The sequence below is a fragment of the Dromiciops gliroides genome, chromosome 2 (assembly GCF_019393635.1).
Source record: "Dromiciops gliroides isolate mDroGli1 chromosome 2, mDroGli1.pri, whole genome shotgun sequence".
Classification (NCBI taxonomy): Eukaryota; Metazoa; Chordata; class Mammalia; order Microbiotheria; family Microbiotheriidae; genus Dromiciops; species Dromiciops gliroides.
The window spans coordinates 433875698-433899344 of NC_057862.1; the positions used below are offsets into that span (position 1 = coordinate 433875698).

At 39.2% G+C, this 23647-nt stretch overlaps 1 protein-coding gene across 1 annotated transcript in view; it reads right to left on the reverse strand.

Moving 5' to 3' along the window:
• LOC122739060 overlaps positions 1-23440 on the reverse strand; it is a 29524-nt gene extending 6084 nt beyond the window's left edge. The window contains exons 1-8 of the mRNA XM_043980915.1: positions 23320-23440; positions 22527-22654; positions 21827-21897; positions 20222-20332; positions 19464-19565; positions 19223-19228; positions 18623-18721; positions 1048-1127 (exon numbers count right to left, since the gene is read on the reverse strand). Of these exons, the coding sequence (XP_043836850.1) occupies positions 1048-1127; positions 18623-18721; positions 19223-19228; positions 19464-19565; positions 20222-20332; positions 21827-21897; positions 22527-22654; positions 23320-23406 (684 nt within the window). The 5' untranslated portion in view covers positions 23407-23440. The remainder of the gene's footprint in view (positions 1-1047; positions 1128-18622; positions 18722-19222; positions 19229-19463; positions 19566-20221; positions 20333-21826; positions 21898-22526; positions 22655-23319) is intronic.
• Positions 23441-23647: the final 207 nt, after the last annotated feature.

Sequence of the window (23647 nt, forward strand, 5' to 3'; positions counted from 1 at the left end):
TTCTATTTCTTCTGGATTTGTTGTGATTTTACTTTATTCATTTGCTGCTTTATTGGTTTTACTGTCTTCTTTTCAATCAATTGGGTTAGAACAGCTAGGTGGAGCAGTGGGTAGAGCACTAGCCTTATAATTAAAGAAACTTGAGTTCAAAACTCACCTCAGACACTTACCAGCTGTGTAACCTTTGGCACTTAAGTCACTGAACCCCAATTGCCTTAAAGAACAATAGGGCCATCTCTAGTTTTCCTGAAATATACCTTGCTACTGGACTCAGATGGCTCTGGAGGAGAGAGTGAGGTTGGTGACCTTGCACATCCCTCCCTCACTTAAATCCTATTTAGTGCAAGTTATGACATCACCCTGATGTCATGGTCTTCTTTGAGAAAGAAGGAAAACAGCAACAATTAAATAGGCTAAATGTTTATCACTTTTATTAGTCTCTTTAAAGAACCACATCTTAGTTTTAGTATAATTTCTATGATTTTTGTCTCCAATTTATTTCTTTAATTTTCATTAACTCCTTTTTTTCCTTATTTTAGTTTTCTTTATTCGTGGACTTTCTAATTTTTTGACATCTATATGCATTTCATCAATCATGTCCCTTTCTATTGTTCATAATTGCATTTAGACATAGCTTTTTCCCTTGAGCACTGGTTTAGTTAGTTGCTTCCCAGAAGTTTTGGCATACTGTTCTGGCATTATCATTTAATTTCACATAATCATTCATTGTTTCTATGATTCATTCTTGGATGAAGTCATTATTCAGAATTTCACTTTTAAGTCTCCATTTGGGTCTACATCTTTTGTTTGTGCTCCATGAAATTATTTCTATTTTTATTGCATTATGGTTTTTAAAGGATATTTACTATTTTTGCTTTCTTATATAATAGACAAGGTGTAATCACAAGCATACCAACTTACTCCTCCCAATATGTGAGAGGCATTACCCTTGCACCACCTCTGTCTCTGGGATGAGATAGAGGATTAGATTCACATCTTACCTCTGTTTCCACAGAACACAGTCCTAATTCCAAATCCAAAACTTACCTGGAGCTTCACTCCCAGGCACCCTCTCTTCTCAGAGCTTACAAGCCAGGACAGCTGACTACAGCATCCCACCCACAATCCTAGGTGTAAAGTATTGATGAATCAACTCCCAAACTCCCAGTCTGATAGGTTCAGTGAGGCATCTGAAAATAAAGACAAGAAAACGCAAATAGAAACAAATACCCTACCAGACCCATTTCTGGGAGCAAGGAAAAAAAGGAACAGGGGAAGGATGTCTTTCCCCTCTCACTTGTTCAGTTCATAGCACTTGACCTATGGGTAAACTGTGGTCTTCACCCTGTAGATGAAGCAGGAAGTATACACGCAGAGTTCAGGAAAAAGCACAAGGCAGAAGGAAAGAAACTGTCTCAGTCCTGAGTTTTAAAGACACAGCCCATTGCAGTTATGCAGTCAAACAAAGGAGGCTACACTCAACAACTAAGTAGGGGATTCTGGAATACCTCATATAAGCAATCTAAGCATGCTCCCCAAGCCCCATTATTCTTGCAGCTATTTGAAATATCTCTGTGCTGTATACATAGGGGTTATAATAGTTTCATATGGTGTCAAGAACCATTTTTATTTTTAGCACCCCCATTTAGAAGATGCTAAAACTCTTTCTGTTAGGCTCATCCAAAACTGGGAGAAGGATATTAAAATCTCCTGCTATTCCCATAATACTGTTCAGATCTTCTTATAATTCAACACAATTTTATGAAATTAGATTCTAATGCATTTAGAGCATATAAGCTTAATATTGATAGTGGACTTATCTATGGCTCTTTCAGCATAATGGAGTTTCTGTGTATTTTTTGTTGTTGTGAATATTTGTTTTTGCTTTATCTGATAGCATGGTTACTTACATTGCCTGCTTTTTTCAATTCACCTCATGCAGAGCAAATTTTGTTCCAGTCCAACATTTCCATTTTATGTATGTCTTTTTATTAGGTGTGTTTCCTAGAAGCAAGAGATTGTTGCTTTACTATCCATTCTTTCACACTTTTTTATTGTATCAGATTCTTTAATCCATGAACAATTAAAGTTTTGAGAGGGGTATTTATTTTTCCTTCAATTGTCTCTAATATTATTTTTTTTGAGTTAGGATTTTTTCCCTCTTCTATAAACATAGTAGTTACTTTGTATATTCAGTTCTTTTAGCTGAATCTACTTCCAGGCTATCCTATTACCGCTAACTCTTTTTCCCTCAGAAATTCTTTTTCTACTTCTTCTAAGCCAATATGGGTGCTTTAGAGAAAGCAACGATTCCCTGCTGATTGTACTTGATTGAGGTCTCTATCTCCAGTTATAAAATAGCTCTCTTTCCCCTTGGGAATGATCTTTCACAGAAGCACGTCCCACAACTAAAATGAAATTTGCCCTCTTTCTTTTCCCATTGTTTCAGTCCCTTCCTTTGCCTCCTCAGCCATCCTCCTGTAACCTCTCTTCTACCTGAGAGACCATAGGAGTAATTTTGCCTTCCTTACTTATCATTTACTTGATTAGAATAGATTACATATTCTCCTGTGTCTTCTTCCTTCTCTTTCCCATTTCATGGACCTTCTGCAATATAGATCCACCCTCCCCTGCCCAAAAAAAAAACATTGATTCATCTGCTGGTGGTGCATTGTAAGGTTTATTCCAGGGTGCTTCGTTTTGTAGATTTTGTTGTTTTCTGGGATAATTTATTTCATTATTTCAATGCCACACTGCTTTCCCAGTCACAGCAAGCTATTAGGGTGGAGGGTTTGTGTCTGTTTTTGCTTTTGCTTTCTGTAGTCCCTGGGAGTTGGGGGGTGATTATTTGGGGAAGAATAGTTGAGTTCTGTTACAAACCTATGGATGGTCTGTGTAGCCTTATCAAAGGTAGATGAGGAGGTACTGGTTGAGAACATTAGGGATTAGGGACTAACCTCTGTTGTTGATTCATCAGGTTGTTACCTGGGTTAGATTCTCATTGTTTTAGAACAGGGGTGTCAAAGTCAAACAGAAATAAGGGCCACTAAACTATACATAAGGATCCCTATGGTGGGCATGTTGACTTAGAACCGCATATTAACATTATACTCTATGATATTTTAATTTTCTTGGTTAAATATTTTTTGATTACATTTTAATCAGGTTTAAATGTTGTTTCATCTGGGGCATATTGTAGGCAATGCTGCCCTCCAGAGGTACATTTGACACCTACATCTAAGACCATGGAGACATCTGAAACTGCTTTATCTCTTGTACATATTTATGATTTTGGAGAGGTTTGAGAGATTGAGAGAATTGAAGAAAGTCTCTAGACTTCCATCATGTTGGAGAGTAAATTTGTATAATATATTTAATAGCAACCCTACTTCAACAGACTTTTCTTTTCCCTAGGTTCCCCATCCCAATTCATTTGTCACTCTCTCCCCTAAATTTGTAGTTTTCCTAAAATTTTTCATTTCTTTTTCTTTTATCCAGTTACCTAATTTTTCACTTCTTTTTTTCTCTCAGTCAAGTATTTAAGCAAAATCCCCCTTCTTTTCCATCCTCTCAAATTTTTGGTTTGTTTTTTGTTTCACTTGATATACTTTCTCCTAAAAAGGATTTCTTTCTTTCATCTTTTCATGAATTTTTGTTCCTTTCTATTAATTCTAAACTCTTATTCTTTTATTCAAGGTCCTTAAACATATTTATGACTTCCTTTGTCTATGTCTTCTTTCTGGAATTAAAGTTTAGAAAGTACTTCTTTTGAGTTCCCTCTTCTAAACAATTTTTTATCAGTACCTTTTAGATCTTGTCCTCTCTCTCTTCTGCTCTTGTGTTCTTGTGCCTCACTATTAGAAGAACTAGTTCCTAAAGAGACAGAGAAGATAGAAATACTATCCCAAGGCAGGAATTTTCCCACTTCCCTAATTATGACTACCCCAACCATACTGCCCCTCCCCATGAACATTTTTCCCTATTTGCCATGCAATCTCCTCTTTAGGTCCATGCCCTCCCAACCTCCTAAATATCAATTACTGCCAGAAACTACAATAGCCCTTCTCTTTACTCAGGATGCTATCCATAGAGGCACTTTAGCCTTTCTGGAGTAGTGGTCTCCCTAAGCATCAAAGCTTTACAGAGTATACCCATTGTAAAGATCCCATATCCCATTACAGACTTTCTCTCTCACCATGGGAAGATTCTTTTAATGGGACCACCTCACACACCACTGAATGGAGATTTGGCCCATTCTTTTCCCATGGTTTTAATCTCTTCTTTTTCATGTCACACATTCTTTCCAGTAGACCCTTTTCTTCCTGAGAGACTTAGAGAAGTCATTTTCCATTCATTGCTTACCATTCATTTCATTTAGGTACACCACATATTGCCCTCTTTTTCTCCCCTTTAACTTTCATGCACCCTCCCATTCTAAAGTTTAATGCCACAAAAGCATTGATTCAGGGACAGAACCAAGATGTCAGAGTGAAGGATCACAACTGCCAAACTTTCTACAAAATCACTTCTACAAAATGACCCTAGAGAACAACAAATCAAATTTGGAGCAGAAAAGCTAACAAAAAGTCACAGTGAGTCATTTTTTTCCATCCAGGACAGCCTAGGAATACAGAGAAGTCTGTGCACAGTGGGGTGAGGGCTAGCTGGGGGCATAGCCTTCAGGGCACAGAAGAAGAGGCACTAGATGGGGGCCTTTGAAATGCCAGCTGTAACAACAGCAACACGGGCACTGAGAACATCCAATGTACATAGAAGATAAGGGAACTAAACACCTGGCTTGAAAGAGATTCCAGGGCACCTGTAGGCCAGTACTACATACAGGCCCAGGTGCCATTTGCCAGTTTTATACCTATTATCTAGTTCTTTGGTGCAGATCCAGGGCAGATAGGAGCAATTGCAGGGTTTTTTTTTAATGTATGGTAATTGCAGTTTTAAAAGAACAGAGGCCCTACCTGGGTGAACACTAGAGTATAGACCAGGAGGACAGTAACCATACTTCTTCCTGGATCACACCATCTTGGAAATACCAAAATTCTATAGAACTCCATAATGAGAAGCTCAGATAGCCCTTCCTCACAGAAATGAGAAAAGCCCAACTCTAACATAAATTCTAAAGTCAAGAAACAGGCAGGGAAAATGAGCAAACAACATCAATAAAAGAACCTGACCATAAAAAAATCCTCTGTGGTTAGAGGGAAATTCAAGACACAAATTCAGAGGAAGACAATGATTTGAAAATATCTACTAACAAGGACTCAAAGAAAATGCTGGTTGGATATAAGACCAACAAGAATTCCTAGAATAGCTTTAAAAAGAAATATTTTTTAAAGACCCCCCCCCAAATTTAATCAAATAAGAAAGATAGAAGAAAATTGGGAAAAGAAATGAGAGCTATGCAAGAAAATTGTGAAACAAGAATTAATAGACTGGTAAGAGGTACAGAAACATACTGAAGAAAATAACTCCTTAAAAATCATAATTGGCCTAATAGTAAAGGAAGTACAAAACTTCACTGAAGAAATGGAAACTAGTGACTCTGTGAGGTATCAAGAAATAATATAATTAAATCCAAAGACTGAAAAATAAAATAAATGTGAAATATCTCATTGGGGAAAAAATGTACCTAGAAAATAGATTGAGGAGAAATCATTTAGGAATTGTTGGACTATCTGAATGGCATGATATAAAGAAAGAGAACCTAGACATCATATTTCAAGAAATTATGAAGGAAAACTGGCCTGATATCTTAGACCCATAGGGTAAAGTAAAAAAAAAATGAAAGAATCCCTCAGTCACCTCATGAAAGAAATCCCCAAATGAGCACTCCAAGGAATCCAGAGCTCTTAGGTAAAACATCAAATATTGTAAGCAGTCAGAAAGAAATAATTCAAATATTGTGAAGCCACAGTCAGGCTCACACAACATTTAGCAGCAACTATCAAGTTGTTGAGGGCTTAGAATGGGTTAGAATATGATTTTCCAGAAAGCAAAGGAGCTCAGATTACAACCAAGAACAATGTACCCAGCAAAACTGAATATAATTTTACAGGGGTTTGAGGGAAATGGATATTTAGTTAAATAGAAGACATAAGCATTTCTGATGAAATGACTGGACTTGAATAAAATCTTTGATATTTAAACATGACTCAAGAAAATATAAAAAGGTAAACATGAGTAAGAAATCATAATGGATTTAACAAGGTTAACTGCTTACATTTCCATCTAGGAAGATGATATATGTAAATTCTAAAAACATTATCATCATTAGGATAGTTAGGACTCTACTTAGACAGTGGACATGGGTATAAATCTATTGTGTTGGAATAATCTCAAAAAAAAGAATGGAATGATGAGGAAAGGATGCACTGGGAGAAGTGAGAGGGAGAAGAACTGTGGGAAATCATCCTGCATAAGAGGTACACATGCAAGAGTGTTTACAATAGAGGGGATAATGGTTGGGGGAAGTGGACAACACCTGATCCTCATTCTTTCCTGAAATGCTTCAAGGAGGAAAGCGCATATATACATACATACACAGTTGGATATAGAAACTCAACCAACAAGGAAGTGGGAGAGGAAAGGGCTGAGTAAAAGGGAGTAGGGTGATAAAAGGGAAGGTAGATCAAGGGATGCATAAGCAAAATTGGACTTAATTAAAAGATATTCCTGAAAATGTACTAGACATTATCAATACTGAATATATATGTATATATACATATATATATACACACATATATATACATATATATATATATACAACAAATAGCATAGCATTCAAATCCTTGAAGGAATAGTTAAATGAGTTTAGATGGAAAATGACAGTAAAACTATACTAGTGGGGGACTTCAATTTATCCCTCTCAAACCCAGGTAATTCTAAACATAAAATAAACAAAAGAGAATTTAAGGAAATGAATAAAATTGAAGTTATATATGACAGATCTCTGGAGAATATTGAATGGGAATAGAAAAGAGTATACCTTCCTCTTAGCTGTACATAGCACCTTCACAAAAATAGACCCAGTATTAGGACATAAAAACCTCGCAAACAAATGCAGAAAAGCAAGAATCTTTCACCATTTCCAGACTATAATGCACTAAAAATTACATTTAATTTCCAGTTTTTAAAATAGTTGGGGGGTTTTGTTTCTTCTCTACTTCTTTTAAGTTGTATGCTGAATGCAATAATTATTATTTTTCTCTTTCATTGATGAATGTATTTAGGAACAGATTTTTCTGAAGGGTCTATGTTGACTATTGCAAAAGTTTGGGCATATTGTCATTTTCAAAAATAAAACTATTGTTTCTAAGGAAAAATTACATTCAATTAGGGACATTTAAATATAAATTAAAAATTAATTGGACTGTAATCTGATTCTAAAGAATTAGTGGTTAAAAGAACCACTTCTGAGCACAGAATCATTTTTTTAAATTCCCACAGAGTCCAGGCTGGCAAAGAAGTGTCCATGTGTTGAGATGATGACTTCTGTTTGTTAAGCTCTAGAACCATGGTGGAGGATGAAGGACAATGAAGATTATTTTAAGATGGGGCCTGGTATTTGAGACCACCATGACAGTTTCCCCTTAAAAGAGACTGTTACTTATAAAATCTGTGCATGGAAACCATTGTTATAAGATTAGGTCTGATGCTCATTTCTTTTGTTTGTTTGTTTGTTTTTTGGGGGTTTTTTTGATGCTCATTTCTATAAGCTAACTTTAAGGTTTTTTTCAAAGTGCCATATTTACTGTATGTGTTCTGGTGCAGTAAGACCTGTGCGTTGAAGAGAGTTAATCTATCCCCCTTTTTTGAGATAGTTCTCTGACAGAAGCAAGTCCCTTCTGGGAGGACATAGGGTTCCTCTACTGATCCTTGTTTTCCACAATTGGGCTCCCCTGGTATAGGTGAAATTATCAAAAGGTTAAGTCCTAGTTCAGGTACACAATTTATATGTAAGGGAAGGCCCATGGGCCAGCCAGAAATGTTGGGGAGAATGATTTCTTAATGAGTTCAAGTACTGAATAACAAGGGGAGTGAGTTCAATGCAAAGCTTTTTTGCAAGCAACTGGAAAAAGGGAGAAGAGGAAAGAGAAAGGGGAGACCCAAAATACAACACAAGCATACACACTAATATAGAATATAACTCACATAAAGGCAATGCTGTGTTGTGGAGCACAAAGACGTGGATCCATTCAGCAGAAAGGTAATGCTCCAGCAAGAAAGGGTGTCTCTAGGGGGCACCTAGATGGCGCAGTGGATAAAGCACTGGCCCTGGATTCAGGAGGACCTGAGTTCAAATCGGCCTCAGACACTTAACACTTACTGGCTATGTGACCTTAGGAAAGTCACTTAACCCTCATTGCCCACAAAAAAAAAAAAAAAAGTAGGTTTATGTGGCAAGTGTTTGGGGCAGCTAGGTGGCGCAGTAGAAAGAGCACCGGCCCTGGATTCAGGAGTACCTGAGTTCAAATCCAGCCTCAGACACTTAATGCTTACTAGCTGTGTGACCCTGGACAAGTCACTTAACCCCAATTGCCTCACAGAAAAAAAAAAAAAAAAAAGAAGGGATGTCTCTGCCAGAGGAAAGAGTATGCTCCAAAGTGTTCTTCTGAGAGGGAGGATCTTATACTATAATTTTGGATGGACTCCCTGGATCTGACACATTGGGTATCAGGGGTCAGGGCAAAATATTATTTGGGGGAGTGTTTGTTATCAGGAAGAAAAATAAGCTGCTGGTAGATAAAATATTATTTAGGAGACACAGTTGTATTAACCTTCAAAACATGTTACTGTCAGTATTATTCCATGTTCTATAAACTACAGACTCCTTAAGGGATACTGTTTGACTACTATGTTGTCTTGGAGTTTTCAGCTTGGGATTTTTTTCTAGAAGTAAACTAGGACCTGAATTCAAATCCGACCTCAGACACTTGACACTTACTAGCTGTGTAACCCTGAGCAAGTCACTTAACTGGATTCTTTTGATTAGCACTTAATTTTCTGTGCTCAAAAGTTCTGAACAAATTTACATTATTATTTCCAGCATTATGATGTTCATGTTTTTTACTCATCTTCTAAGCAATCTGTGATCCTTAGATCACCTCTACACAATCTGTCTTTGAGATCAATAAGTTTTGCTTGTATGCAGATCATGCGCTCTTTTAATATTATTGATTTTTTCAGGATGATTTTAGAAAGTCTTGGAAAGACTTGTATGAACTAATGTATAGTGAAGTGAGCAGAACTAGGAGAATGTTGTGCACAGGAACAGCAATATTGTTCCACAAAGAATTGTAAATGACTTAACTATTCTCACAAATACAGTGATCCAAGACAAATCCCAAAGGACTAATGATGAAAAATACTATCCACCCCCAAAGAAAGAACTGATATTGATGGAACAGACTGAAGCATGTGATTTTTAACTTTCTTTCTTTTATTCAAGTTTCTTATACAAAATGGCGAATATGGTAATGTTTTACATAACTGTACATGTATAACCTATATCTGGTTGCTTACCACCTTAGGGTGCTCCTAAAAATCTTCTAAAAGTTTGTTTTCTCTCCCAATTTATTCTCTTTGAATTTCTCCAAGTTCCCAGTACCATCATACTTGGAATAATTCTTTGGAAGTCCCTCAATTTTCCAAAACCATTTTGTAGTGGTGGTGGTGATGATGATGATGGTGGTGGTGATGATGGTGGTGATGGTAGTGGTGGTGATGATGATGGTGATGGTGGTGATGGTGATGATGGTGGTGGTGGTGATGGTGGTGATGGTGTTGGTGGTGATGGTGATGGTGGTGATGGTGATAATGATGGTGATGGTGTTGGTGGTGATGGTGGTGATGGTGATGGTGGTGATGGTGGTGATGATGGTGGTGGTGGTGATGGTGGTGATGGTGATGATGGTGGTGGTGGTGATGGTGGTGATGGTGTTGGTGGTGATGGTGATGGTGGTGATGGTGATAATGATGGTGATGGTGTTGGTGGTGATGGTGGTGATGGTGATGGTGGTGATGGTGGTGATGATGGTGGTGGTGGTGATGGTGGTGATGGTGGTGATGGTGGTGGTGGTGATGATGGTGGTGGTGGTGATGGTGGTGATGATGGTGGTGGTGGTGATGGTGGTGATGGTGGTGATGGTGATGGTGGTGGTGATGATGGTGGTGGTGATCATGGTGATGGTAGTGGTGGTTTCAGTCCTGTCTAACTCTTCATGGCCCCATTTAGGGTTTTCTTGCCAAAGATACTAGAGTGCTTTACCATGTACTTCTCCAGCTCATTTTACAGATGAGGAACCTGAGACAAACAAAGTTAAGTGATTTGCTCAGGGTTACACAGTGAGGTCATATCTGAACTCAGGAAGAAGAATCTTCCTGACTCCAGGCCCAGCAATCTATCCACTGTTCCACCTAGCTGCCTCATTTTGAGTCTGCAATCAACTAAGAATCTTAAATTGTTTCTGTGGAATTTACTTCTTTGCTCTACTTGAACTTTTACTACTTCCAACATAATCTCCCTCATCTAGCAGGACTGGTCACACAAATGTTCCCCAAAATACATCATCTACATTCTAACCTCTCTGATTTGTTACATTTGTTGGTCCACCTTCTTGAAAGGCCTTACTCATTTCCCCTATCACACCAGGACTAAGGCTCCAACAGGATAGAATGGCAAAAGAGTTCTCTATTCTGGGATTTTTATGAGACAGGAATAATATAGGTAGATACTTTTTGTGAGGTGAGCCAATGTTCAGACACAAAAAAGTCAGAAAAAGAAAATACAGATATTAATAAAGGCAGGAAGGTCATTTTCAGAGTCTGATAGGTTAAAGGGCAAGAAATCAAGCTAGAAGATTATGAATTAAGAGCCAGTCAAAGGATCTGTTCAACAAAGGGTCATGTGTAATTTAAGATTCTAAATGTGGATTCTAATCTGTTCCCCCAGTTTTGGGGGAAACTGACTAAAATCACTGATAAAAACGAGTTTAGGTTTTTAAGGGTTTATTGGAAAATAGAAAGAAAAAGATTGAGAACAGAATTCCAACAGCCTGGCATTCCTATCTTTCCTCAAATTTCCTGTGAAGTCCTCTGCTGCCACCACCACCATCAAGTCAGGAACCCAAAAGAGAGAAAGCTCTCTGCGCAGGCTCCCTTTCCTCCTTCCTGTCTCCTCCCAGAAAATAGGAGGCTCCTCAAGTTGATTGGCTGGTAGCCTTGATAGACAGCACCCATGAGTAAATGTCATTTCCTGATGCCAAGGAAAAGCCACAATGCCTCTGAGGCATTTTCCTCATGGTGGAGGTTTCCCACAGCAAGTCTCCAGTAGGTGGCATCATTCTAATCATTACAGTCAGGAACCCATGAGGTCCAGGCATGCTATGGATAATGGTAAATATATTTGAATAATTGTGTAGCCTCTGGTGAGAACTACATGGAAGAAGATTATGCTCATTAGAATTAGTAAGTACTGGTCTTTCCTAAAGTAGGCTCTTTATATTGATGTCATACCTCATAAATCAATCAACAAACAAGGGGTCTGTTGTAAAGGGCTTTAAGTGACAAATGCAGTAATCCCTATATTTTAGTACAATTTATTTCAGTGAGTTCAAAGGTATAAAAATTGAGGCCCCGTGTTCAAAAATTTTATAGGGAACTCATCCCTGGATAAAAAGCTCTTAAGAATGACATTTGCCAGAGAAAGAAAAAAATCATAACATCTCTTGGGTACTGAGAATTCTCAGAATTCTAGAGTTGGAAAGGGTTTCAAAAGGCACTGTGATAAAAAGTAGGAAGGCATAGTAGATAGACTGCTGGATTAAGGCTCTAGAAGGCATGTGTTCTAATCATACTTCTGACCCATACTAGCTGTGTAACCATGATCAAGACAGTAGGAGGATTCTCATTAAGTATTCAGTATGAGTTTTCTAATCTATAAAATTAGGGTGTTGTACAAGGTCGCTTCTGATAACCCTTGTATGATTATGAACCTATGATCCTTTGCCCAAAGAATGATTCCTCCTTACAAAATCCCCAGTAGATGGCCATTCAACCTCTGTTTGTACATGACTAAAGGGAAACATGGCATCTCCACAGGCTATCCATTCCATTTTCAGGGAGTTCTAATAGGAAATTTGTTCATTCAACAAACATTTGTTATATTCTGACTATATGCAAATACCTTTACTGAGCACTGGGGATACAATGGTAAAGTATAATGCAAGTTCTATAAGGAACTTGCATTATATTTGGTGTGGGGGATACTACATACATACAAAAATAAGTGTAATCAAAGGTTGGCACATCTGTCTCTAAGTAGAACATACATTGCTAAAGATTATGTCCTACCCCAAGACAAAAAACTAAACATAGTAGGGACCTTTCAATAAAAAGCAAGAACTTCAGAAGAAAAAAGAAGAGTGAGGCAGTTAACAACTGAAACTGGCATCTGAAAATAGGATTTAGACTTCTGGACCATGGCTCAAAATGACAGCCCCCAAATCAAGCACCTAATAATTTCTTCATTTTCCTTAAGGATACTTTTATTATTCAAAAGTTGGTTGAACTAATGAAAGGAATTTTTATTCCAGATATGGTTCTTAGCAAGACAGCTATTAGAAAAGACCAAATGAGAAATGATAGAGAGCTGGTCCTGGAGTTGGGAAGACCTGAGTTCAAATCTGACCTCAGATACTTACTAGCTATGTGACCTTGGGAAAGTGACTTAACCTCTATCTGTTTCAGTTTCTTCAATGTAAAATTGGAATAAAAATATCATCTACTGGGGAAGCTAGGTGGCAGAGTGGATAGAGCACCGGCCCTGGATTCAGAAGGACCTGAATTCAAATCCGACCTCAGACACTTGACACTTACTAGCTGTGTGACCCTGAGCAAGTCACTTTACCTTCATTGCCCAGCCAAAAAAAAAATCATCTACCTCAAAGAATTGTTGTGAAGATAAAATGAGGTAATATTTGTAAAGTACTTAGCATGGTTCCCAGAACATAATAAATGCTGGTTTCCCCCAGGGAACCCCTGTTCCGATGGGTGGAAAGAAGGGGACATATATAAAAAATGATGTGAAGATTGAAACAAGATTTGGCAGAGGATTGGATATGAGGTGTGAATAAAAGTGAGAAGCCAAAGATAATTCTGAGGTTGCCAACCTCAGGCAATACACTTGAAGTGAGGAAGATGTGAGTTCAAATCTAGTCTTGTATACTTGCTATATAAACTTGAAGTCATTTAATCACTATATGCCTCAGTTTTCTCAACTATAAAATGGGGGAAATAATTGCACCTCCCTCCCAGAGTTGTGAGGATCAAGTGAGATTATTTGTAAAGCACTTAGCAAAATTCCTAGTATGTAGTAGGCACTTAAGTAAACATTGATTTCTTTCCTTCCTTCCCAGGAACACAAACATAAAGGTACTTTCAACAGTAATAAAAAATTCTGAAGGGCAAGGGTTTGGGGATAAAGATAACTAGTTAAGTTTTTCAAATGGTGGGTTTGAAATGCTTCAGGACAAAGAATTAATGTACCTAAAAGGTAGTTGGTGATAAGTGACTAGAGTTTGGAGGAATGCTAGCACACAAACACCTGAGGATCATCTGTATAGAGATCACTGAACCCACAGGAGCTGATGAGAGCACAGACAGAGTGCTCTCATAGAGGAATAGGAGAAGAAGGCCTAGGAGAGTAGAGCCTAGAGAGAAGGGACCTCCTCCCAGATTGCCCATTTAAGGAGGGCATGCAAGGGGCAGCTAGGTGGCACAGTGGATAGAGCACCAGCTCTGGAGTCAGGAGGACCTGAGTTCAAATCCAGCCTCAGACATGTAACACTTACTGGCTGTGTGACTTTGGGCAAGTCACTTAACCCCAATTGCCTCAACAAAAAGAGAGAGAGAGAGAGAGAGAGCATGCAGGCCAGCCACCTCTTCATTCCCCACCTAGATACACTCTTCGTTTTTGTTTTTGTTTTTTTTAATATATGACCTACTATGTGCCAGGCACTGTCTAAGTGCTTTTATTTATTTTTTTCCAGTTACATGTAAAAGTAGTTTTCAACATTCATTTTCATAACATTTAGAGTTCCAAATTTTTCTCCCTTTCTCCCTTTCCTCCCCCCTTCCACAAGACAGCAACCAATCTGATATAGGTTATATATGTACAATCCACAAGTACTCTTTCTTTTTTGAGTCTGTGTGGATACACTCTTCTGGACTACATTATGTCCCTCAGGAACCTCATCTTCCTGCAGGGTTACCTCAATCCTGAAATTCATACCTCCTCAGTACTCCCTGACCCCTGTAACTACTCTCTTCCTCTGATTTGAGAAGGGGAAGGGGAAAGAAGAGAGCTCCTCCCAGATGCTGCATTTAAGGAAGGTGACCAGGATAGCCATCTCTTCATCACAAACTTATCTGCCCCCTCTGGACTTCCACTTGTCTCAACCCTGGAGTATATTCATCTCCTCAGCTTCTTTTTATCTACTGTCTTTCCCCATTAGTTGTGAGTTGTGAGCTCCCATTGTGAGTTCCTAGAGGTCAGGGATTGTGCTTTGCCTTTCTTTGTATCCTCAGTGCTTAGCACAGTGCCTAGCACATAGGGGGCATTTGATAAATGCTTGTTGACTGACTTACAAAGCCTTTGGAGTCATTTGGGTTTTGTTGGGAATGACATGGATGAAGATTCAGCCAAGGATACTAAGGAGGCATCAGACAGGCAGGAGGAGAATCAGGAAACAATAGTGTCGTGAAAACCTTAAGAGGAGAAAGAATCCAGAAAGAGATGGTGATCAATATTGTCAAAGACTACAGAAAGGTCAAGAAAGAAGAGGAGGAAGAAAATGGCATTCAATTTGGCAATTGAGAGATCACTGATAACTTTGAAGAGAGGTACTTCTGGTTCAATGGTGAGTTTGGGAGCTATATTGCTGAGAATTTAGAACAGAATGAAAGGAGATGAAGAGAATTCATTAAGCAATACAATACAAAATATATGTGGCAGCTGGGTGGTACAGTGGATAAAGCACTGGCCCTGGATTCAGAAGGACCTGAGTTCAAATCCGGCCTCAGATACTTGGCACTTACTAACTGTGTGACCCTGGGCAAATCCCTTAACCCTCATTCACACACACACACACACACACACACACACACACACCATGTGGCTCTATTTTTAGAGATGCTTTTTAGTTGGAGGAGGAGTTGCTAACATAGCAATAGTGCGCCCAGAACAAGCAATGTAATGAGTACTCAGGTTAAATGGCACAAAATGCACTCTTAAATCAAGCTTGGAAGAAAATTCATTTGAGGATGAAGAGATGGTGGTTACTATACAATCAGAGGGAGGCAGAAACATTGGGAAACTATGAAGAGCTTTCCTGGAGGGTGGGAAGCAGGGAGAGCAGGAGGAAACACACCTTCTGGTAGCTTACTATTTTGAAAATGAATGCTTGCAAAGATGGCAGAGGAAAGGCAGTGAGCTCCCGAACTCATTACACAATCACTCCAAAAAACATTAAAATAATGCCATAGGAAAATGCCCAGAGCAGCAAAACTCACAGAAGAATGTGCTGAAATCATCTTCTAACCAAGAACGGCTTGGAAGGTCAGAAGGAGGGAGCTGCTGTGCTGATACAGGAGTCAGGCCCAACTCCACAGTCACCCTGACACAGACCCAGTCTCAGGAAATCCTCACCAGAGAAGGAGACCCCCAGAGCCTCTGAATCAGCTGAAGTGTCTTCTGGAACTAACCTCACAGTCTGGTGAGTGGGCTGAGCCCTGGGCAGGGCAGAGACTATATGGGTCTATGCTGATGCTAAGGCAGAATTGGATTTTACACCCCTGCTGAGAACCAGGAGGTAGGTTTGAGTAGCAGTGACCCAGGTGGGGGAGGGGCACAGGCTCATCAGAGCTAACAACCACAACGCACAAAACTGGTTGATTGGCAAGTTGGTCTGGGGTCATCTAGGACCAGGAAACAGACTGGGCAAGGGAAGAACCTGATTCTCCTTAAATCAGACCACCTGGGACTTCTTAAGCTTGGGATACTGCAGCCTGGAAACAGTGCCCCACTTTAAGGAGCTAAAAGTCTAGTAAAAGAAAGGCAAGATGAGCCAACAGAGAAAGGTGAGGACCATAGAAAGTTTCTTCAGTAACAAGGAAGACCAAGGTGCACCCTCAGAGGAAGATGTCAACATCAGAGCCCCTATATCTAAAGCTTCCAAGAAAAATACGAATTGGTCTCAGGCCATAGAAGATGCTCAAAAAGGACTTTGAAAATAAAGTTAGAGAGGTAGAGGAAAAAATGGAGAGAGAAATGAGGGTGATGCAGGAAAGACATGAGAAAAAAGTCAACAGCTTGAAAAGTCAAATGGAAAAGGAGGTACAAAAGCTCTCTGATGAAAATAATTGCCTAAGAATCAGGATTGAACAAATGGAAGCCAGTGACTTTATGAGAAACCAAGACACAATAAAGCAAATCCAAATGAATAAAAAATAGAGGGAAATGTGAAATATCTTCTAGGAAAAACTGCCAACCTGGAAAATAGGTCCAGGAGAGATCATTTGAAAATTATTGGTCTACCTGAAAACCATGATCAAGGAAAGAGCTTAGACACAATCTTCCAAGATATTATCAGGGGAAATTGCCCTGAAATTCTAGAAGAGGCTAAAACAGAAATTGAAAGAATCCACAGATCACCTCCAGAAAGAGATCCCAAAAAGGAAACTCCTAGGAATATTATAGCCAAATTCCAGAGCCATCAGGTCAAGGAGAAAATATTGCAAGCTGCCAAAAAGAAAGAATTCAAGTACTGTGGAGCCCCAGTCAGGATAGCACAAGATCTAGCAGCTTCTACATTAAAGGACATGGAATTAAAGGGCATGGAATATGATATTCCAAAGGGCAAAGGAAATGGGATTGCAACCAAGAATCGCCTACCCAGCAAAACTCAGCATTATCTTTCAGTGGAAAAAATGGAACTTTAATGAAAAAGACTTTCAGACATTTGTGATGAAAAGACTCGAATGAACTGTGAATGAAAAGACCTGAATGGCAAATTTGACTTTCAAATACAAGACTGTAGAGAACCATAAAAAAATGGAGCTGGGGGACATACCTGGGGTCATACAGTGGGCAACTGTCTTGTGTCTGAGGCCAGGTTTGGGCTGAGATCCCCCTGGGTTCAGGGGTGATGATTTGTTCACTGTGTCACTTAGTTTCGATGATAACATCTTTAGGGTTAAATTGAGGGGTGAAGGGAATTCACTGGGGGAGGGGGAAGGGCAGAAGTGAAATCCTACATGAAAGTAACAGGAAAAGGCTTATGGAGTGGGGGAAGAGATAGGAGAGGAGCAGGGCAGTAAATGAATTTTACACTCATCAGAAAAGGCTCGAAGATCTTAAACTCATCAGAGCTGCCTCAAGGAGGGACTAACAGACACACCCAAGTGGGTGGAGTAATCTGTTTTTAATCTGGGCAGTAAATGAGCCTAACACTCATCAAAATTGGCTCAAAGACCTCAATCTCATTGGAATTGGCTCAAGGAGGGAATAATGTACACACTCAATTGGGTGGAGTAATCTCTATAACCCTGCAGGAAAATAGGAGGGGAAGGGGATAAAGAGAGAGGGGCAAAAGAAAGAAGGGTAGAGTGGGGGAGGGGTCAGACAGAAGCAAATCCCTTTTGAAGAGGGATAGTATGAAAGAAGATGGATAATAGAATAAATATCATGGGGAAGGGAATAGGATGGAAGGGAAACAGTTAACAATAGTAATCATGAAAAAGAGAAAAGGGGGGGAAACTGTACAAAAAATATTTATAGCAACTCTTGGTGGAGGCTAAGAATTGAGAATCAAGGGAATATCCATCAATTGAAGAATGATGGAAAAAGCTGTGTTATATGATTATAGTGGAATGGTCTTGTGCTACAGGAAATGACAAACAAGATGATCCCCCAAAAACCTTGAAAGACTAATGAACATCAATGTATAGTGAAGTGAGTAGAGCTGAGAGGACATTGTGCATAGTGACAGCAGTATTGTTCAATGAGCAATTGTGAATGACATAACTACTCTCAGTAGTGCAATGATCCAAGACAATCCCAAGGAACTAATGAGGAAGCTTACTATGCACCCCTATAGAAAGAACTGATAAAAAGAACACTTGTGGATTGTACATATATAACCTGGTTGTGATCTTGTGGGGGAGGGGGGGGGAGGAAAGGGAGGGAGGGAGAAAAATTTGGAACTCTAAATCTTATGAAAATGAATGTTGAAAACTACCCTTACATGTAAATGGAAAATAAAATAAAGGTTGGTTGCTAAAAAAAAAAAAAAGAAGAAAAGAAAATTAATGCTTGCAAATCTATTGTAAAACTTAGCCTATCCTCCAGTGGTAAGGGATTTATTTAAATGTCCAATTCTGATATTTTGAAACATAAATCCATTTGCTCTTATAATCTTTAGACTGTCTTAATTTTCACTTTTCACCCAGCTGTTTTGGAATATATAGAACTTTTGACCACATCCTAAAGAAACCATAAGTCTCTCAACCTTTGGAAGACCAAGGTGCTTGGCCTCCTGGGCAAATGTACCTGATCTACTTGTCACCCTCTTCTTGTTCATTTGCCCCAATAAAACCTCAAAAGAAAGAGACTGAGCCAAAAGTGATTGCTTCAAACATTTATGTAGCACTGGAAAGAAAATATTAGAAAGAGCAGGAAGCGGCTAAGGAGAGGAGCCAGATATAGGATCCTGTTGGTCATCTGAGGAGATGGCTGGGATTTCCTAGATATCACAATTCTGATGTCGATGGGAATTGGCTTCTCCTAGAAAACATCAAAGGGAAAAGTCAGTGATGGGTCCTTGGGATTGCATAAGGAAGTAAAAATAAAATAACAGCTTCCCATGAACTAGCAGGGCTCAGTGTCCTAGGGTGCAAGAAAAGGCATATAAACCCCCAGCATAGAAATTCAAGCAGAGGCTGAAACCTATTTGAAATATGTTTTTAAAAAAAATTTAAAGGCCATCCATCCTTTAGGCATGGTTTAGAAGTTTACCTACCTGTGGCTAAGCTGCACTCAGTGGATATTTAAATCCCCCCTAATGTTTAGAATTCTAGATTCTCCTGGAAGATGCTCTAGAAGTCTTTAAAGACTTTAAAGATCACCTACCTTAATCATATTCTGGGATGCAGCCCTCTGCAGAAACAAAAACACATGTGAGTGCATTTATTTGCCAAAAGCACTTCCTACCACAAAGCTCCCAAGCTGGACTGTGGTTTAAGCAATTAGAGATGGTCTTCTAAGAAGTCAGTATAAAACAGCTTCTAAGGTGAGGAAACAATTAGAATGGAGAGAGAAGGGAAGGGAAAGGGGTGCAAGACAGAGGATAAAGAGATAGGGCAGGGTAGAGCCAAAACTCCATTATTGTTACCTTCTTGCTTGGGAGAGAAGATTTTTCTTTCCTTAAATCCTTTGTCTTTAATGAACTCCTGATATTCCTTCATAGCTTCAGGGTTCACTTCTGTCTTTGGACCTGAAGAGAGAGATCAGGAGGAATAAATTATGAGTTCTAACTAGATCCTTCTCTGATCTTTATCTTTATAATAGTCAACCTCTATGTGAAAGTCTCTGGCTTTTGTACCCTAGTAAGCTAAATTGACAGTGTGAAGAAACAACAGGAAAGAACACGGGAAAGGTTGAAAAGTTTAACATGATTTATCTTCTGCCAACAAATTCCTGAACTTCAGTGCCCAAATCATCATCTCTACAGAAAACTCCCATAGAAATCTCCCACACTTTCACTAAACAAAATGGTCCTAATGCCCTAACATCTCCAGAAAAGGGGTGGAAGAAAGAATGAAGATGTGTATGTGTGTTTTCTCCAAAGCAGGATTTCCCTCATGCCATCTCATTTAGGACAAACTGAGTCAGTACCTGCCACTAGGAAAGCCAATACTTAGTAAGACCTATGTTACATCAAACATACAGCTGATGAAATCTTTAAGGTAATTCATGGAACCCACTGCCCTCTTTCCTGGATTTTAATTTGTATCAAGTGCAAAATGGATGGAATTGGAAGGAATATAGCCCCATCCCCTTTCTGAAGGAATCCAGGTAGGAAGGTTCTAATAGCTGCCCCAAATATTGACATTGTTCTCTTGCTGGGATTCACAGAATCACGTTACTTACCCAAAAGTTTGGCCATTTTGATTTGCTCACCATGGACCTCGCTTTCACAAAAGAGAATCCAATTATCTGGCACAGAGGTCTTGGTTACATATACATGGCCTGTGCCCTTTCCTGTGGAGAAGTGGGGGAAGAAACAGCATCCTTAATTCTCTTAGAAAATATCTTTTGGGGGGCAGCTAGGTGGTGCAGTGGATAGAGCACTGGCCCTGGAGTCAGGAGTACCTGAGTTCAAATCTGGCCTCAGACACTTAACACTTACTAGCTGTGTGACCCTGGGCAAGTCACTTAACTCCAATTGACTCACTAAAAAAAAAAAAAAAAATTAAAAAAAAAAGAAAATATCTTTTGGGAAGAGATTCGTACAAGCTTTGGATTCAATGTTCCTGGTAAATAGCCACAGTCCAGGAAACATGAAAGAGAGTTGTATGATCTCCTGATCAGGACAGCCTCCCCTTCAACCTCATATAGCACTTTGTTTTGCACCTGGCTAATGAACTTATCATGAAATTTATTGTCTGTTATAAGACTACAGGATCTAATGACTTCAAATTTGGGGGGACCTTAATAAGACTTATGTTACAGATGAGGAAACGGAAGCTCAAAGAGGTTAATTAATGCAGTCAAAAATGAAGTGTGTTGTAATAGATGGTAGCCTAATCTTGGAGTAAGGTGGATCTGAGTTCAAGGCCTTGCTCTCATCCAAAAAAGAACTCACTTAACCTTTCAGGGTCCTAGGAAAAATCTCCAAGACTGTAAGTTTATGCAATGGGAGTTCCCAATATCAATTTAATCATAGGTCAGGTCAAAGGTCACATGTGTTTATGCATTAGTCAAGGGAGATGTCTTACTTGAACTTTACCCATTACTCATTGAATAGCATGATTCTCTACATACTAGAGTTGATTAATACATCTCAGTTAAATGAGTGAATGAGCACAATACCAGGGTTCTCAGACATGTTTCATAACCCACTCCACATGTTTCATGACCCACTCCACCACGTATATAAATGGATTAATCCATCACTACCCTCAACAGAATTTTGAGACAGTATAAGTTTATTCTTAGCCTCCCTCTCACCCATGGTTTTTTGTTTGTTTTGGGGGGGGTTGTGGGGCAATGAGGGTTAAGTGACTTGCCCAGGGTCACAAAACTAGGAAGTGTCAAGTGTCTGAGGCCAGGTATTGGCATGTTAATGTACCCTTTTGTCTTCTGCATTTCCTGAATGTCACATGTGAATCCTCAGAATAGCCTCCATGAGACAATGTCTTTACAGGAGGAAAAATCTAATAGCAAAAATTTCAGAGCCAGAATTTCAACAGGGATAGAGAGGCTAAGTTTCCCAATGCAAACCATAAGAGCAGCTGCCTAGCTTGCCTTTGCCACCCTGAGCTAAATTGGTTCCAGTGATATAGTCAGTCATGTCTACAGGAAAACAGAACCACTGGTTAATTCAGTCCATGTCACTGTGTATTTTCAAGCAAACTCATCCTTTGGACGCTAGAGCTACAGAGAGGTTCCAAGTTCAAATCATCTTTGAAACTTGGCCTCAGACTGAAATTCCTTATTAGAGACCCTTTAATGTGGCATGTTTGAGTTACTTACTTATGGTAAATTTGTTGGGATTATCTGTTTTCTCCAATTTCACTTTAATCTCTTTGCACTTGCCATTCTCCCTAGAAAACAGAATACTTATGTATAGTTTTGCTGGAGATAAGAAGTAAGATCATCAAAGATTTGATTCCCTTGCTCCTGACCCAGTTCTCAACTAAGGAAAGTATAGCAGAAGCAGATAAGTATCCCAGGCTGTACTCTATTTCCAGTCATAAAGAACTGTGTGATTGCCCATTCATCTTTTGGCCATCAAATATTCTGGAGGTCAAGCTATAGTTGGGAATCATGATCTCTAAGGAATCAAAATCACAGATGCGCCTAAGGGAAATGGTGAGAGATGCATAGTATGAGTAGGCTGAAATATATGACCTAAAATGATAACTTATGTCTTGAATGCTATTCAATGGAGGCATCCACAGGGGAAATAAGGAAAGTTAAAGGAGGCCTAAGCCCATGTGGAAACTAGCAGTTAGTGATTCAGGAAGTCAATCAATGGGTGCTAAATAAGCATTTCACCCATTAGTGGTAAAAATAAACCTAATCTTCCTATTCATATATGAAAACATATTACTAAGTGTGATCAAGTTGGGTGAACAGAGAATATCAAATTATCAGCTCTAGTTGTAGTTCTGAAATAGGGGCTATAAAAGAATAAGCAAGTTGATAGAACTATTCTATGCAGGCTACTTACCTCATGGTAAATTTGGCCTCTGTATTACCATCATTAAGTTGGGTGATGGTAAGGGGTGAGAGGGCCTTAGGCCTCTTCTCCTCAGGAAATTCCTTGTCTCCCACAACAGCATTTATATGGTATGTTCCCTAGAGAGAAACATAATTTGTATCCATGGCTTGAGGAAGGAAAAATGAGTTAAGTCATTCTATACTTGGCCCCCTCTTTGATCATAACCCTAACTCTGAAACAAAAATTGGTCGAACCTCTACCTCAGGGGTCATGATGGACCTGGTGGCAGAATACTCAAATGAGAAGTTGTTGGGGAAAGGCCAAAGCTTCAGCTGAACTAGCCTTGAGAACCCAAACCTATAAAGTTGCCCCAAATGTTTCATGACCCAATTTGAAGCAGAGACATGCCTTTGAACCCACAAACCAAACTCCTGCAGACAAGGACTTTGAATCCTTTGAGACCTAATTCCACTTTGGAATATGACTTGTTTGGCATATTCATTGGCAGGGATAAAATTAACTGGATCATATCCCTCATTTCTAGCTCACTCTGAACAGTAAATAAAAGCAAAAGCAAAAGCAAAATAAAATCCTTGATCTAGCATCTACTTCCTACATAGACTCAATTCAATATTTTCTAGCCGAGCCCATAGCTCTAAAGTCACTGCCCCTTTTGGAATGGGCTCTCACAGCTCCAGAGTCTTCTGAAAAGAATCCAGTAGGGTCCTAATTTTGACATGACAGCCTCTTGATTGCATACATGCCTCCATCCAATCTATAAGACTACCCAATACAGACTTACCTCAAATACTTCTTCAGAAGATGTTGATTCTTCAGCTTGGAGGATGGAGAACAGGCTTAGTGTCATGGTTAGAAAAAGAACCTTCATCTTGACAGACCTTCACAGGGCCTTCCCTTCAATCAATTACCCAGTGAAGCTAGTTAGAACATGTGTGCTCTTCTCCTAAAATCTGCCTCTCTTATATTTTGAGATCAGTGTGACACTGAAAACCGATCTCTCTTTTACACAATGCTTGTCATACAATGTTGCAATGGGGGCAAAGGGAGAGGTTAAATAGTATATTATTATTTTTGGAATCATCATACCTTTCTGATTTTTCAATGACTAT